The 16,067-nt window shown below is 43.0% G+C and overlaps 1 protein-coding gene across 2 annotated transcripts in view; it reads left to right on the top strand.

Moving 5' to 3' along the window:
- Nucleotides 1–16,067, top strand: part of Nfx1 (nuclear transcription factor, X-box binding 1) — a 55,030-nt gene that overhangs the window by 3,824 nt on the left and 35,139 nt on the right. For both annotated transcript variants that reach the window (XM_021159379.3, XM_021159380.3), the window contains exons 2-5: nt 1,704–2,693; nt 10,139–10,297; nt 12,041–12,118; nt 13,956–14,061. In XM_021159379.3, the coding sequence (XP_021015038.1) occupies nt 1,704–2,693; nt 10,139–10,297; nt 12,041–12,118; nt 13,956–14,061 (1,333 nt within the window). The remainder of the gene's footprint in view (nt 1–1,703; nt 2,694–10,138; nt 10,298–12,040; nt 12,119–13,955; nt 14,062–16,067) is intronic.

The raw sequence follows: 16,067 nt of genomic DNA, 5'->3' as shown, positions 1-16,067 counted from the left end.
CAGATAGTCCATAGCTCTAGAGCAATAAGACACCATTGTAACCACTATAGGAGTGCTATTAACTTGCTTTACTTAGGAGCCCTAGCAATTCTGATGTAGGGATTATGTTCTCCATTACATATAAGAAAAAAAGGGGGGCTGGTGAGATGGCTCAGCAGTTAAGAGCACTGACTGCTCTTCTGAAGGTCCTGAGTTTAAATTCCAGTAACCACATGGTGGCTCACAACCATCCATAATGATATCTGATGCCCTCTTCTGGTGTGTCTGAAGACAGCTACAGTGTACTTATGTATAAAAATAAATCTTTGGACAAGAGCGAGCAGGGCTGACTGGAGTGAGCAGAGGTCCTAAATTCAATTCCCAATAACCAAATGAAGGCTCACAACCATCTGTATAGCTACAGTATACTCATACATAAAATGAATCTTAAAAATAAAGAAAAAAGGGGCTAAGTAACTCATTATAGCATGATAAAGCAGGACATGATAGCACACACTGTAATCACATCACTCAGAAGACTAGGGCAAGAGTATTGCCTTTTTGAAGCCAGCCTGAGTTATATAGTGAATTTGATGGCAGCCTGGGCTACATAATGAGGTCTTTTCTCAAAAGACAGATAATTTAAAAACAATAAATAGTAGACAAGGACTTAAATTCATGTTTTACAGACTGTTGATTGCTACTATAACTCTGACAGGGAGTTTCTTCCCTCCCTCCCTCCCTCCCTCCCTCCCTCCCTCCCTCCTCTTTCTCACTTTTGAGACAAGGCCTCACTATGTAGCCCTGACTGACCAAAACTTACTATGTAGACCAGCGTCAAATTTACAGAGATTTGCTTGCTGGGATTAAAGGTCTGCACCGCCATGCCTCTGCCCTGGCAGCTGATTTCCTTGGGTTTCAGGAGCTGAGCTGGCTGTACTCAGAATCACCGTGGCAGGGAAATGAGTGGGCTGAAATTAAAGTAAGGTTAAAATTTAAAACACAGGAATTTTATAACATATTGTAGGAGTTAGATAGGAAAAGCCCAAACGATATTTCCAGGGGGAAGAGAGAGTCTGCATACTCACTGTGTTAATATTGTCTATGTGGAATCTTTTATGTGCCAGAACACTCTTTTGAAATAAACATTGTTGTCCTTTGTTACAGACATGGTAACTTAACTCTAAGGCCAAGGGTGGTCAGGTGGTAGCCTCAAGTTCATTCAGACTTTAAACCCATTTTAGCTAATTTCAAAGCCTGTTGGCTACTATTATGCAATGCTGCTATAGTGTTTTGAAAGACCACATGAAACTTCTTGTCCCTAAGTTGTGGTTGTCCTGCCTAGACCTCCCCGTTGTGGAGTTAGAGCGTGAGCCAGCATGCTCTGCTCTCTTCCTGGGATTTGGTTTGGGTTATAGGCGCTCCTGTAGCTCAAGCTCTCCTTGATTTGAGTCCTAAGTGACGGCACTACAGTACATGTTACCACTCCTGACTTTGGCTCTCTTAAGATTCTTGGGTAAATGCTAGGTCATCAATGGCTATCAGTGTCCACTAGACATGAATACTAATCGTCCTTCACAGGGACTGATAGCCTGAGGCAATCTCATCAAATCTGTTTTATTCACTGCTTTTAGGAAAATATTTTTTAGTCTTGCCTTTTAGAATCTTATTGGCTCCACAAGTGACATTCATTTCTTACCAGGTGTCTATTTTCTGTTTCCTAGGCACTTTTAAATTCAATACAGATGCTGCTGAGTTCATTCCTCAGGAGAGAAAAACTTCTGGTCTAAATTGTGGGACCCAAAGAAGACTAGATTCTAGTAGGATTGGCAGAAGAAATTATAGTTCCTCGCCTCCCTGTCACCTTCCTAGACACATCCCTTATGAAGACATCTCTGCTGTTCATCAGCACAGTTATGCCTCTGGAAGCAAACCTAAGAGTCCCCAGGGTTTTTTCCAGTCATCTAATAAATCACTCAAGAACCATGGCCTTCAGAATCAGCCATGGCAGAAATCACGGAATGAAAAGCACCAAAACAGAAACAAGAAAGCACAAGGGCTCACTGAGCAAACGTCAGATACATCTAGTTTAGAAAGTGTAGCCAGATCAGAGAGTGGAACAAACCCTAGAGAACACAGCCCTTCCGAGAGTGAGAAGGAGGTGGTTATCGCAGATCCCAGGGGAGCGAAACCCAAAAAAGCAGCACAGCTTACATACAACTATGGCAGAGGACCAAAGGCCAAAGGGAGACTCAGAAGCGAGTGGGGTAATAGAATGAGCCCAAAGTCTGAGGACGAAAATACCAGACCTGTGGCGATTTCCCACACTGACTCCTCAGATGCCTCCTGTAGAAAACCTGTAGTGGATCCATGTGTGTGCAGGCGGAATGAGCAGAGAAGATATCCCCAGAAAAGGCCTCCCTGGGAAGTGGAAGGGGCCAGACCACGGCCAGGCAGGAACCCACCAAAACAGGAGAGTCAGCGGCATATGAATGCAGGGCCCAAAAACAACATGTCCCCCATTCCAAAGGATAATCTTAGAGAAAGACCAGCGAAGTCAGCCTGTGACACTGGGAATTTGGCAGTTGTCAGCAAGTCTTCGAGAAGGGTTGACCAAGAGAAAACTGCTGTAAGGAGACAGGATCCCCAAGTGCTATCTCCTTTTCCCAGAGGCAAACAGAACCACCTGCTGAAGAATGTGGAAACACATACAGGTAAGTGTGCCTGGAGGGCGAAGGCGGCAACTGGGACTCATTTTTAAGCAATACAGTTGCATAATTGAGAAATTAGAAAATAAAAAAGATAACAGAGTGAGATCTCTACCTGTTTGGATTCCACAGTGACCCATTGCTGTTCTCAATCAGTAATCTCTCTCTTTTTTTTTTCTCTTGGTTGTTAGGGACAGGCTTACAAGCTTTCTGACACTGAGCTATATCCCCATTTTTTTTTTTTTTTTTTTTTGAGACATAGTCTTTATATGGTAACCCGGGCTGACCTTGGTTCTATAACTTAGGCAAGGCTTGAACTTGTGATCCTCCTGCCTCAGCATCCTGAGTAGCTTGTACTACAAACCTGTACCACCAGGCCCAGGATTTTTTTTAGTTTCCTTCAATAAGTTCTTGTGTAGTGCTTTAGATGTAGATAAATTTGGTTATATTCTTTTCTTGAGTTGTAGCAGAAGCAGGACCTGGTAACAAACATATCAGTGCCTCTGCTGGTTACAGCCTATGGTAACATAACATCTTTTTTGCTCCATTGCTGTGGTCTTGTTTTATGTCTTTATTATTTTTTCAGTTCTTTTGCTCCATCATCAGTGAACAGCTTTTCCAAGACATATCTTGTTCTCTGCTTCTCATCACCCGTGGTCTCCAGCTTCTGCTCTCGTCACAGTTCCCATCCTCTGTTGCCTTACTCTGCCATGTTCTTACCCAGTCCTTCCTGTTTTCTCTCCAAGCTGCTGGATGCAGTTCCCTCTATAGAGTGCCTACCCTGTGAACTTTTTGCTGCTGTTTGGATTGTTGGGTTTTGTGGGGTTTTTTTTTTTGGGGGGGGGGTGCTTTTTGGCATTTTGCTTGTTTGCTTTGGTTTTTTGGTGTGTTTTATTTGGTGTTTTGTTGTTGTTGTTGTTTTTTGGGTTTGTTTTTGTTTTTCAAGACAGGGTTTCTCTGTGTACCCCTGGCTGCTCCAGAACTTGCCCTGTAGAGCAGGTTGGCCTCTAATTCAGAGATCCGCTGGCCTCTGTCTTCCAAGTGCAGACTAACCCCTCCTCAGGTTAAAGGTATATATCACCTCTGTGTTTATTTTCAGTATTTTATGTGTATGAATGTGTACTACGAGTGTGCCTGGTGCCCATGGAGGCCAGAAGAAGGAGTCAGACCCTAAAACTGAAGTTGCAACTGACCGTAAGCCACCAGTGCTAGGAATCAAACCCACACCCTCTAGAAGAAGCAGACAGTGAATGCTCTTAAGCATTGAGTATCTCTCCAGTACCTTGTTTTTTGTTTTTGAGACAAGACTCTCACTATGTAGCCCTTGCTAGCCTAGAACTTGCTATGCAGACCAGGCTGTCCTTGAACTCACAGTAATCTGCCTGCCTCCTGAGCGCTGAGATTAAAGGCATTCATCCCCAGTACCAGCTAAAGATTTATTTTTGTGTGGATATACACTTGAGTGTAAGTGTTTGTGTGTTTTCCTCTGAAGACAGAAGAGGGGCCTCAGATCCCCTGGAACTGAAGTTATAGGTGGTCATGAGCTACCACAGGGCTGCTGAGAATTGAACTTAGGTCCTCAGCAAGATTAGTACACCACTAAGCCATCTCTTTAACAGAACTCCTTTCAGACAGGTTCTCACCATGCATTCCTGGTTGGTGTGGAAGTGCCTGTTTAGACTAAGTTGGCCCAGAACTCTCAGAGCTCTGGCCTCCCACGTGCTAGGATTTAAGGCTTGTACTCCAGTTCTACCAGAATTTATTAATTTTTCAAAAGCTAACTTAGTTACATATCCAGGGAGCCTTTTCTTATCTTATAGTATTTATCTCTTCCAGTCCTTAACAAGTATGTTTTTGTTAACATCACTAATGTTTCCAAATTTATCACTTGAAACCATAGTTTACATACATGACAGTGCCACCAGTCTTAGACTAGTTAAAAAGAAAATGTTTTCCTTTTTTTGAGTCTCTCTATGTAGCCCTGACCTCTGGGTTTATGAACTGAAATTATGCACCACCAACACACCCAGCTTTTGTTGTTGTTTAGGTTTGGGGTTGTTTTGTTTTGTTTTGTTTTTTGAGATATGGGTCCGTTTTGTAGCTCTAGCTAGTCTGGAACTTGTTATCTAGACCAGGCTGACCTTGAACTAACAAAAATCTTCCTTTCTCTGCCTCTGGATGCTGGTTAGAGGCATGGGACACTATCCTTGGCCTAGTAACATATCTTTTTTTCCCCCCTTTGGTGCTCTTGCCACACAACTCTTGAAACATAGTTGTTGTCAGCTCTGATTGTTACGCAGAGCTTAGGTTGGACTGAAAACTTTCCTGTAAGGACATTCTGTCCTTTGATTCAGATTTTATCTTCTGTAGAAGCACATGTTCTCCCTTCACAGTTAACATCCTGACCCCTTCTTTGTAAGAAGCCTTTTATACTATTTGAAGACATTCCCCATTTTGTCCGGAGTGTTTATCGAGGCAGCAGCACACCTTCAGTCCTAGCACAGGGAAAGAAGCCTGAGCTTGAGGATAAGCTGTAGTACTTCTCCAGACCTTCAATGTGTGTTGGGGTGGGGACTTCAGGGCATAAGTTCTTCCTCATGAATTTTACCTTATTGGTCTCTTTTTGGTTAATGTGAGACTCTGGCCTAAACCATGAAGCTGCCACCTGCCCATGGCCTGTTTTTTCACTGACCTGCCCCTGCTCCCATAATGATTCTCTGTGTAGCCCAGGCTGGCCTAGAACCCAGAATTCCACTGCCTTTGCCTCCACAGAGCTGGGATTAAAAGTGTGTGCCACCATGCCTAACTTTCACTGAGCTCTAATCTTAAAAGAGACTCAACATGTATGTAAAGTGAGGTTTTGTTTTGAGACAGGGCCTGGCAATGTAGCCCAGGTTAGCTACTAATTTTTGATCCTCCTACCTCAGCCTCTTGAATGCTGAGATTATAGGTTAAATAGCTGACCACATGCTTGGGTTTTATCAAGTTCTTCAAGAACATCTGCCCTCACTGTCAGTGCTGTAACCTACTAAAGCCCCTTTCTTTCGTAAGGATAAGGAAGTTAGTTTAGATTCACCCCCCCCCCACCCACAGATAAAACAGCTCTTACCTTCTCACCTCCTGTTTCTTTGTAGGTCCAGTCGCCCACCCCACCCCCATGCTGGGAATTGAACCCTGGGCCCCATGAATATGGCCCTCATGACAGAATTTTCCCACCCATGCCCTCTGTTTTTACTTCGCTGGTATTAGGGGGTTGACCCTAGGGCACCCGCATGCTACCATTGTGTGTAGTGTGTGTCTGTATGCACATGCTCAGAGATCAGAGGAGGATGTAAAATTGGTCCCTCTCTGCTGTCCTCCTTGTTTGTTTAGAAAGGGATATTTTATTAAGAAAAGGAAAGCACTCTTGAGAACAGACCAGAGAGGGGGAAAGGGGCTTTTAAAACAGTCTCACGTAGCCCTGACTGGCCTTGACTTGACCACACAGTTATGAAGGAGGATGGCCTTAAACTATTGGTCCTCTTGCCCCCACGTTACAGTGATAGATACAGGAGTGCATTCTGCACCTGATTCCATGCTAGGGCTCTAATCCAGAGCCTCATCAAGGTGGGCAAGCACTTTCCCTACTGAGCTACATTGCTAGCCCCTTCCATTTTATTTATTTATTTAGATAGATAAGGTTTTACTTACTGTTAGAGGGCTGGTTGGCCTGGAACTCTGTGTAGACCAGGGTGGCCTCAAAACTCTGCCACCCAAGTGTTAGGATTAAAGGCGAATACCACCACTCCTTGCTCTGTATATTTTATATACATATTTTTTGTTTATCTGTTTGCTGTTACATTTTAAAGTAAAATTCTGATAATCAAGTTATTTTGGCCATATACCTACTGAGTTTCCATCTATCCAAAAGAAAACCCTTCAGTTAGTTTTCTTACATGATCACAGTACTACTGCCACACAGTTAGCAATGCTTTAATCACCTTATCTAGCACAAAGTAAGTAATCAGACCCCTTGACTCTCCATCCCCCATCCCCACCTCCCCCAGATATACTCTTGAAACATCAAAAGTTTTGTTTTGCATCTTTTTGTTTGTTTGCTTTTCAATACAGGGTTTTTCTGTGTAGCCCTGCCTGTCCTTTCCTGAAACTCACTCTGTAGACCAGGCTGACCTCAGAGATCTCCTTGCCCTCGCCTCCCAAGTGCTGGGATTAAAGGCATGCACTACCATTGCCCAGCTAGTTTTCTGTCACTTTATAAGTGTAGTTGATGTGGTGGGCCCGCCCATTATGGACAATGCTAGCCTGGGGAGGTAGTCCAGGGGAAGTATGAGAAAGATATCTGAGGCTAAAGAGATGGCTCCTCAGTTAAGAGCCCTGGTGGCTCTTCTAGAGGACTCAGGTTCTATTTCCCAGCAACCATATGGCAGCTCAGAATTATCTATAAGTTTAGTTCCAGGGGATCTAACACCCTCACACAGAAATAAATGCAGGCAAAAAAGTACCAATGCACATGAAATAAAAATAAATTAATCGAAAGAAATAAAGGTAATTGAAGGAAATAGCAAGATAGGAAAGCAGTGGTCCATCATGGCTTCAGTTATTGCTTCTAGATTCCTGCCTCGGGTGCCTGCCCTGACTTCCACCCTGACTTAGTCACAGTGGACTAAGCTATAGGCTAAAATAACCCATTTCCTCCCCAGGTTGCTTTTGGTGATGGTGTTTTATCACAGCAATAAAAAGCAAACTAGGACAGTTTGTTTCTAAGCTCAAGGACAGTTTTATTGAAATTTAAAAGAAAAACCCCAGGAGAGCAAGCTGTAAACCTTAGCAGCTGCCTGTAGAGAAGAGCGGATGTAAGGAGCACAGCCATTTGATCAAAGTCAAGGCAGTGTGGAGGTTAGCCATGTGTCAGCAGCAGCCACGGAGCAGGGAGAAAGCAGAGCCCAGCGTGTTAGGGAAAGCAGGCTTACTACAGACATTTATGGTTTTGAAAGAACTATATAGTGGATGGACTCACAGCTCACTGGTGCTTCGGGGATAAGGATCTGAGGCTTTGGGGGTTGGAGACTGAAATAAAAGATTTATTGGTGTATCTGAAAAGTTTGCAGTCGGATAGCACTTCAGTTAGATCTGTGTTCTCCCAGTTATTTCAGTGGGCGTGTCCTTTGACTGGCACTCCGTTCAATTAGAATCATAATGTAGAAACAGTCGTGGCTGAAAAATGTTGCAGAAGCCATAGTGGGCAAAGGCCTGTGTGAACTGAAAAAGAGCCAGTGGTCAGATTACTTGCTCCTCGTGTGGGCAGAGTCTTGGCAATGATACCTGATAGTTTACCAGCATAGTGCAGCTCTAGAATACCACAGCTACCATGTTTTGCACATTAGACATGCTTTGATAAAACTAAAGAGAAAGTTACTATTGCCAGTGAGATAGTTTTATTTCTCTAGGACCTCTTTGGAGTCAGTTGTTCTGTCTTAGTATTGTGGGTGCCCACTATGTCCAAGGAATCACGCTAATAAAAATCTCTCCACCCAAAGAAACTGTACCCTGTGTATACAGTTAGATAATGAGTAATATAATGTATAATGCATGGGTTTTCAGATAAGGTTTTTTTCCTTTCCTTTTTATAAGACAGGGTCTGACTATGTGGCCTAGGTGAGCCTAGGAGTCTTAATCCTCCTGCCTTAGCATCCTGCGATTTCAGGAATGCATCATGATGCCTGACCCTACCAGACAACTATAAATTGTTGAGGAAAAAATATAGTATGGAAGAAGAATAGGTTAATTCCGGAAGTGAGTTGTAGTTTTTGTAAGTGTGGCTGAGTAATGCTTCATGAGGAAGTCACATTTTGAGTAAATACTTGTTGAGTAAGGAGCTGAGCTATGGACGTATCTCTGGCAAGTCTTCTCAGAGGAGTGTGCAGCACACAGTCCCAGGCAGGAATCTACCTGACTGAGAAATAGAAAGGGCTTGAGTAACCATATAGGGTATGAAGAGCCATATGAGGAGCTGCTGTGAGGATTTGAGCTTTTATAGTCATGAGATAAGGACTTTAGACAAGAGGCTACAGAGGTGACTCCACATTTAAAAGCACTGGCTGCTTTCTTAAAGAACCCAGGTTCAGTTCTAGCACCCACGTGGCAGCTCACAATGGTCTGTAACTCCGGTTACAGGGTATCTGACATTTTCTTCTAGCCTCTAAAGGCAAAATACTCATACACTCTTTGTTTTTTGTTTTGCTTGTTTAATTGTAACTGACAAAAAGTGTACATCTACACCTACTCATCCCTGTCCCCAAGTGGGAATTGAACTTAGGACCTCATGGTGCCACATAAGCACTCTACTGCTAAGTTGTATTCCAGCCTCCCTTTCTATTTTAAGACAGTATCTCACTAAGTTGCCTAGGCTGGCCTCCCTATTACTCTGTGTCAAGCAGGTCACAAACTTGTGATACTTCTGTGAGAGTGCCAAGTAGCTAGGATTTCGGGCATACAGCCATCAGGCCAAGCTTAATTTGCAGTTTGCTGTTCTTAACTGCTGTAGTTAAAAGTAGGAAGACTACTAGCAAAGAGAGCACTGTAATAATCCAGGTAAACAGAAAGTTTAGACCAGAGTGAGAACAGCAGAAATTAAGATTCTAAACATATTCTGCAAGTTGCTGACATGATGTGGAATGTGTGAGAGAAAGCTTTTATAAAGGATTTACCAGTAACTTGTAAGGTTCCACAGTTTGTAGCCAGCCATCAACACAAATATATGATGTGTATCTTAGAAGCCCAACTAAACGAACTGCAACTGGATTATAAAACAGTTGTCATAAGACAGGCGTAGTGGTGCATATCTGCAGTTGGAGCCTTCTGGAGGTTGATGTAGGAGGACTGAGATTAACCTGATCAGTATAGCAAGACTGTCTCAACAAAAAAAAGTTGGCTTATTGATAAACTATAAGTAGTGAATATGAGAAAATCTAGCTGGGTGTGGTAACACTCGAGAAATGGAGACAGGAAAAGGTGATTATATGAAATGACAATCTGCAGGGTAAAATCAAAACAGTGGATGCTTGTAGAAAGTCTATTCAGTGCTTACTATTTATTTTATTTGGGCTATTTTGAAGCAAACTTTTATTATAGCCAGTCTGGTCTTAAAATTGTGATCTTAAGTGAGAGTCCTGAACCCTGGGAGTACAGGCCTGAGCTACGGCTCTAAGTAATCCGGGTGGGCTGAGGAGAATGTTTCCTTCCTCCGATGTGAGACTCCCTTCTGAGTACCTCTCCTCAGGCTTCTGTCAGCCACCTCTGCCCTTTCTTATCTCAAAAGTCTGAAGAGCCACTTATTCAAATCAGGGGTCCCTGAAGTCTGTTAGAATAACCTCTCAAATGGCTTATTTCCTCATTGGCTGAAGTGAGGGGTAGTTTCTTTGTTTCAGTTTGTTTTTTTTTTTTTTTTACAGGTTCCCTGATTGAGCAGCTAACTACAGAAAAATACGAGTGTATGGTATGCTGTGAGTTGGTTCAGGTCACAGCCCCGGTGTGGAGCTGTCAGAGCTGTTTTCATGTCTTTCATCTGAACTGCATCAAGAAATGGGCACGCTCTCCAGCATCGCATGCAGGTCAGTTATTCCTGTCTCTTGGGTGGACACAGTGGCGCACACCTTTAATCCCAGCACTTTGAAGGCAGAAGCAGGCAGATCTTTGAGTTTGGGGACAGCCTGGTCTATATATAGAGTGAGTTGCAGGAGAGCCAGAGCTACACAGAGAAACCCTGTCTCAAAAAAAAAAAAAAGAAAATGTCTTACACATTCTTATGTTTTGTGACTGGACTTGTAGATCTTAAATAAATCAGCCAAAAATATGAAGGGCATAATAATGAAATCAATAATTTTTCTTGAAAATAGTGGGTTTCATTGAAATGGCAACTATAAAATACATTTGTTGGACTGATGAAGTGACTGCTGAAGGGGAAAGGGTACTTTCTGCAAAGCTTCGGTTTCAGGCCCACATGGTAGGAGGAGAGCGCCAGCTCCTGAGTTGTCCTCTGTGTGTTCCCAAGGGTGTCATGGTTCTTAAGAGTATACAGAGGCAGGCAGATTTCTGAGTTCGAGGCCAGCCTGGTCTACAAAGTGAGTTCCAGGACAGCCAGGGCTATACAGAGAAACCCTGTCTCGAAAAACCAAAAAAGAAAAAAAAAAAAAAAGAGTATACTCCGAAGAAAATATGGCCCAAAAGTGATCTGAAAAAGCATTTACTTTTAGGCATTGTGGTGCACATGGATAATCACAGCACTTGGGAGGGGAGTTTGAGGCTAGCCCTGTCTACATAAAAGGTTTCATGACAGCCAGAGCTACATAGTAAGACCTTGACAAACAAACACCCAGATATGTATATAGTTTGTTAGACATTTATTAAATTGTTTATTTTGTTTTCTAGCTATTTTTGCATTTCACAAATCTCTGTAGTATACTAGGCCCTTCTTAACGGATGCTAGTGTTTATGGATAATGCAGATGTTGCTGATCCTGTGCCCCTGTGCTAGGGCTTTCCTGTAACAGTATGCCCCTTCTCAAGTCAGTCTGCAGATACTGATATCAGAGGTGGCTGGACAACATGGATACCTACTTGATTTACCGTGTTAGTAAGTCTGGGTAACCAGAATACAGTACTTGACGGTGTATTCAGCATTGTGATTTTTTTTTTTTTTTTTTAAGAGAACTTTAAAGCTGGGCGTGGTGGCGCACGCCTTTAATCCCAGCACTTGGGAGGCAGAGGCAGGCGGATTTCTGAGTTCGAGGCCAGCCTGGGCTACAGAGTGAGTTCCTGGACAGCCACGACTACACAGAGAAACCCTGTCTCAAAAACCAAAAAAAAAAAAAAAATAAGAAAAAAAAAAAAAGAGAGAGAACTTTATTCAGAAATAAAGCAACAGGACAGAATTAATACATTTGCAGGGGTGCAGCTCGGGGTGAGAATTAAATGGGACCATGGATCTCTTTCTTAAATGTCTGATAATAGTATATTTATGGTGTGAATTCCTATAAGTTTACTTTTTTTCTCTTTTTTGAGACAGGTGTCACTAAGCCAGGCTGGCCTCAAACTCACAGAGACCCTGCCTCTGTCTTCTGAGTGCTGGAATTAAGGGTGTGTGCCACTGTACCTGGCCAGAGTTTCATTCTTTTTTAAACTGTGCTGCTTTTTCATGAGGGTGCGAAGATTAAGCCTAGAGCCTTGTGTAGACAAAGCCATTCCCTACCAATGAGCTATATCCCTAATCCAGCTTACACTGTGGGACGAAATTGTATTTAATATATTCATTCCTATTCATTCTCTCTCCTCCCCCCTCCCCGTCTCCCCCTCCAGATGGCCAGAGTGGTTGGAGGTGCCCTGCTTGTCAGAATGTTTCTGCACATGTTCCTAATACCTATACTTGTTTCTGTGGTAAGTTTGTGTGTGTGCTCTGTAGTGCTCACCTCAGTGGTCTGCAGGGCTGGTGTGAGAAGTCACTGATGAGACCTGAAAGTCATAAGAGGATATGCTGTTGTCCTCATGTAGTGTGTGACTGAGTGGGTCGTAGGCCTTAGTGCTGTCACAGCTTTGACATTCTAGATTTAAGGAACATGAGTAAAAATGGTGTTTAATAAGAAATCGGCCGTGTGTCTTTATAATGGAGAGATTTTCTCTAAATCGGTAACACAAACTATCCCTGTATCTTCCCTCTCTGCAGAGTAGTTTTTCCTGGTTTTGTTTTGAGACAGGGTCTCGCTGTGTTAGCCCTGACTGGCCTAGAACTTACTATGAACCAAGCTGGACTTGAGCTCACCTACATCTCATGCTGCCCTGTCAGCCACTTTTCCTGTTTTTTAATCACATCAGCTTTCTTAGGTCCAGATGAATTCCTACTGCTAGGTATATGTCTTCTTTTTTCTCCTTTTAGTGATTAATTTCCTAATTAATTTTGTTTCTTGATGGTTTGTTTCTCCCTTTTGAACCATTAGGGTTTTGCATCTGCCTTTGTTGTCTCACTGAAACTGTAGTCAGAGGTCATCAGTCATCATGGCCACATGGACTTCTATAGTAATTAGTCTTTTGGCAGCATGACACTTGACACTTCTGACCATTACTTTAGTAAAAGAATTAGCTTGTTCTGTTTCTCTTTGCATACTGTCTGTCTTTATTGTCCTAACCATTTTGCTTATAGTCCTCCCCACCCCCAAATTGGCTAGCTATTACTCAGTCACTTTATTCCTTCACTAGCAAGCATGTTCTCCATCTCCATCCTTTTTGAGGTTCTAGGGTCAAACCTAGGACCTCACACAGGCAAGGCGAGCACTCTGCCACTGAGCTGTATCCCCTGCTCCCCTCTTCATTACATCTTCATTTAACTGTCTCACCTCAAATGCTGGGTTTTCCCAAAGGAAGCCCCTTTTGTTAGTCCCTTCTCACTTTAGCTTCTCTTTGTGTGGAATCTGCTGGTTGTATATGTTTTATTACCAAAATCTGAGTTTTGGATATTAAATCGATATTAAGTAAAAGGAATGAATATTCTTGATTGAGTATAATACTGGGAAGATAATGTAGATTAGATATAAGAATTCACTGGGAAGTTGGGCAGACAGAAGATAGCAAACCTTAATTATCTTAAAAGATATATATTTATTTTGGCTTTTTTGAGATAGCATTTCTCTCTGTAGCCCAAGTCTAGAGAGATGTCCTTGAAGATTTGTGCAGTGACATTGACCATGAAAGTGCAGCCCTTTTATGCCTCCTGGGAAGCTTCAGAACCAGGCTCATCGTCTGTGGGTTTCTGTCTGTTCATCCCACAGCCTCTTCCTGGTCCAATCCCTTTCTTTACCCAGAGCTCCCCACAGTGCTGGAGCAGATCCCAGGGCATGGAACATGTTAAGAAAAGCCTTACCACTGAGCCATACCCTGGCACTCTTCCTTTCTTTCCTTCTGATCATTACCATAGATACTTGTCAGTTTAAGATTTGTTAATGGCTTATTTAGTAAGTATCTTTAAAAATAGATTGTGTTCAGTAGTCAAAAATGTCACTTTTATCTTTTTCAGGGTGTCTTGGCATTAAGTTTAACCTTGCTCGGTAGATTGTATGATAAATAGCATTACAGCCAGCTCTTTGTTTAAGAATGTACGATAATATAGGTGTTATACTGCTAAAAACCATACTTATGTTTCACATTGTCTAGCTATCTCATAAACGTTGAGAATTATTGGTTAAAATGTATAGCATTGACTCTCCCATTTGATCTGTTGTAGGCAAAGTAAAGAATCCTGAATGGAGCAGAAATGAAATTCCACATAGTTGTGGTGAGGTTTGTAGAAAGAAACAGCCTGGCCAGGACTGTCCACATTCCTGTAACCTGTAAGTTGGAAAAATAGACTTCTGGGGAGTCCCTGTGGAAGTGCTTTGCTAATGGCTTTAAGTGTACATACTGTTGTCGCTTAACAAGAAGGGGGAAAGAGTGATACCAACCATTTGTTGAGCACTGAATCTCTAGCAGACAGTCTACTAAGTACTTCAATCCTTCCCACAGCCTATTGATGGATGTGTAGGTATGATCGTTTCCACTTCACAGATGAGGCTCAGAAAGGCCAGGGCTCGTGCGCAGTGTTACAGTGCTAGGATGTGATGGAGATGGGTGTCAAAGCCAGTGATCCTTCTGTTGTTTTGTACTCCTGGCTCTAAGAAGAAACCTTATAGGCATTGTAGGACATCCAGGGAAGACTGTGCACCAGCATATATACATGCTAGTACTTTCAGGGTGTGAGGAATATTTGTATCTCTTTCTCACAAATTCAGTTGCCTACCTAATTAGACTTTATTCCATTTGCCTTCAATTCCCAAAGGTTTACGTTTACCATCATTTAGAATGCCCCTCCCCAGGATACAAATCACAGACAGACAGTTGTAAGCTGGGACTTGAACATAGGTCTTGTGGAAGAGCAGTGAGTGCCCTTAATCACCAGACTCGTCTCTCTAGCCTGTAGCGTCTCCTTTTTTGGGTTTTGTTTGTTTTTGTTTTTGTTGTTGTTTAAAGACATGAAAGTAAGGGAAGGGGACCAGGTAGACTGGGGAGGGAGGATAAGAGAAGGCAGTGTGTGTGTGTTTGCGGACAGGGGCTACGAACATCATCAAAAACACATGATACATGTGTGTGGAACATTATCATGTGGAAGCCAGAGGAGCATTTCGTGCAGTCAGCACTATGCTTCCGCCTTTCCATGGGTTTTGGGACTGAAAGCCAATAGTTCACCAGCTCAGAGCGAACACCCTGCTGAGCCCTGTCTTACTTTGTTCTGTCTCTGAGACAGGGTTCACGCTATAGCCCTGGCTGCCTTTAGCCACTGTGTTGTCCTCAGACCTCGGCTTCCTTAGTGCTGGGATTGTGAGTGTGAGCTGCTGTGTCCAGCAGAAACCACTCCTGCAATTTGTAAAATCCCAAAATAGGATTAAGTGAGGTGACTTGTGGGTAAGGTGCTTGCTGCCAAGACTGAGGCCTGGGATCTACATGGTGAAGGAAGAGAACTGACTCTCAGACTGGACCAAGTGTGTGTGTGCACACGCACACACACACAAAATAAATGTAATTCTTTTCTTCCAAAAATATTAAGTGAATTTCTTAACCAGTCCGTAATTGATGTAATTGACAGTAGTTTTGCATGAAGACAATATTTATCTGAAATAACTAAAATTCCATTTAGTAATTTCTTTTTTGTTCTAGCTTCTCTCCAACATTCTGCTCAGGTGTCTGATTACCTCACAGAGCACAAGCTCAGGTCTTCCCACAGCCTCTTGCCCCTGTGCTGGGATTACGGACTACTCCTCTGCCCCCTGTCTTAGCAGCATGCTGGCCCTCTTTGCACTGTAACTGTTTGAACCCAGTGCCGGGTTATTAATTACTTCACTAGCTGCTGGGGACAGTTCTGTACTTCTCGTGGTCTTGGTAGACGTGAGCACTGTTGGCTCCCTCCTTTCCTTCTTCCCTCCCTCCTTTTTCTCTTCTCTCCCTCCCTCCCTCCCTCCCTCCCGAGAATCCTATCCAGGGTCTCCCACATGTCAGTAAGTGCTCTTCTACTAAGGTATACACACATACTATTATAGTTGGGCCAAGGCCATATATTTTCAAGTGTCACCTCTACTAATATTCAGGCAGCTTGGTTATACATCCAGGACCACCTGCTGGGTAGCACCACCCACAGTAGATTAGGCCCTTTCCCAGCAATTATCAGTTAAGACAGTGACCCAGACATGCTTACAGGACAGTCTGATGACAGCAATCCTCTTCCCTGTTGTGTCAAGTTGACAACAAAGATTGGCTCTCCCATTGCTGTGTTCACAGTAGACCACAGCTCAGGCAGCGCTGTTCT

The sequence above is a fragment of the Mus caroli genome, unplaced genomic scaffold (assembly GCF_978045245.1).
Source record: "Mus caroli unplaced genomic scaffold, Mus_caroli_1 scaffold_6, whole genome shotgun sequence".
NCBI lineage: Eukaryota > Metazoa > Chordata > Mammalia > Rodentia > Muridae > Mus > Mus caroli.
The sequence above is the reverse complement of the archived record's forward strand: the minus strand, read 5'-3'. Positions and strand labels throughout refer to the sequence as shown.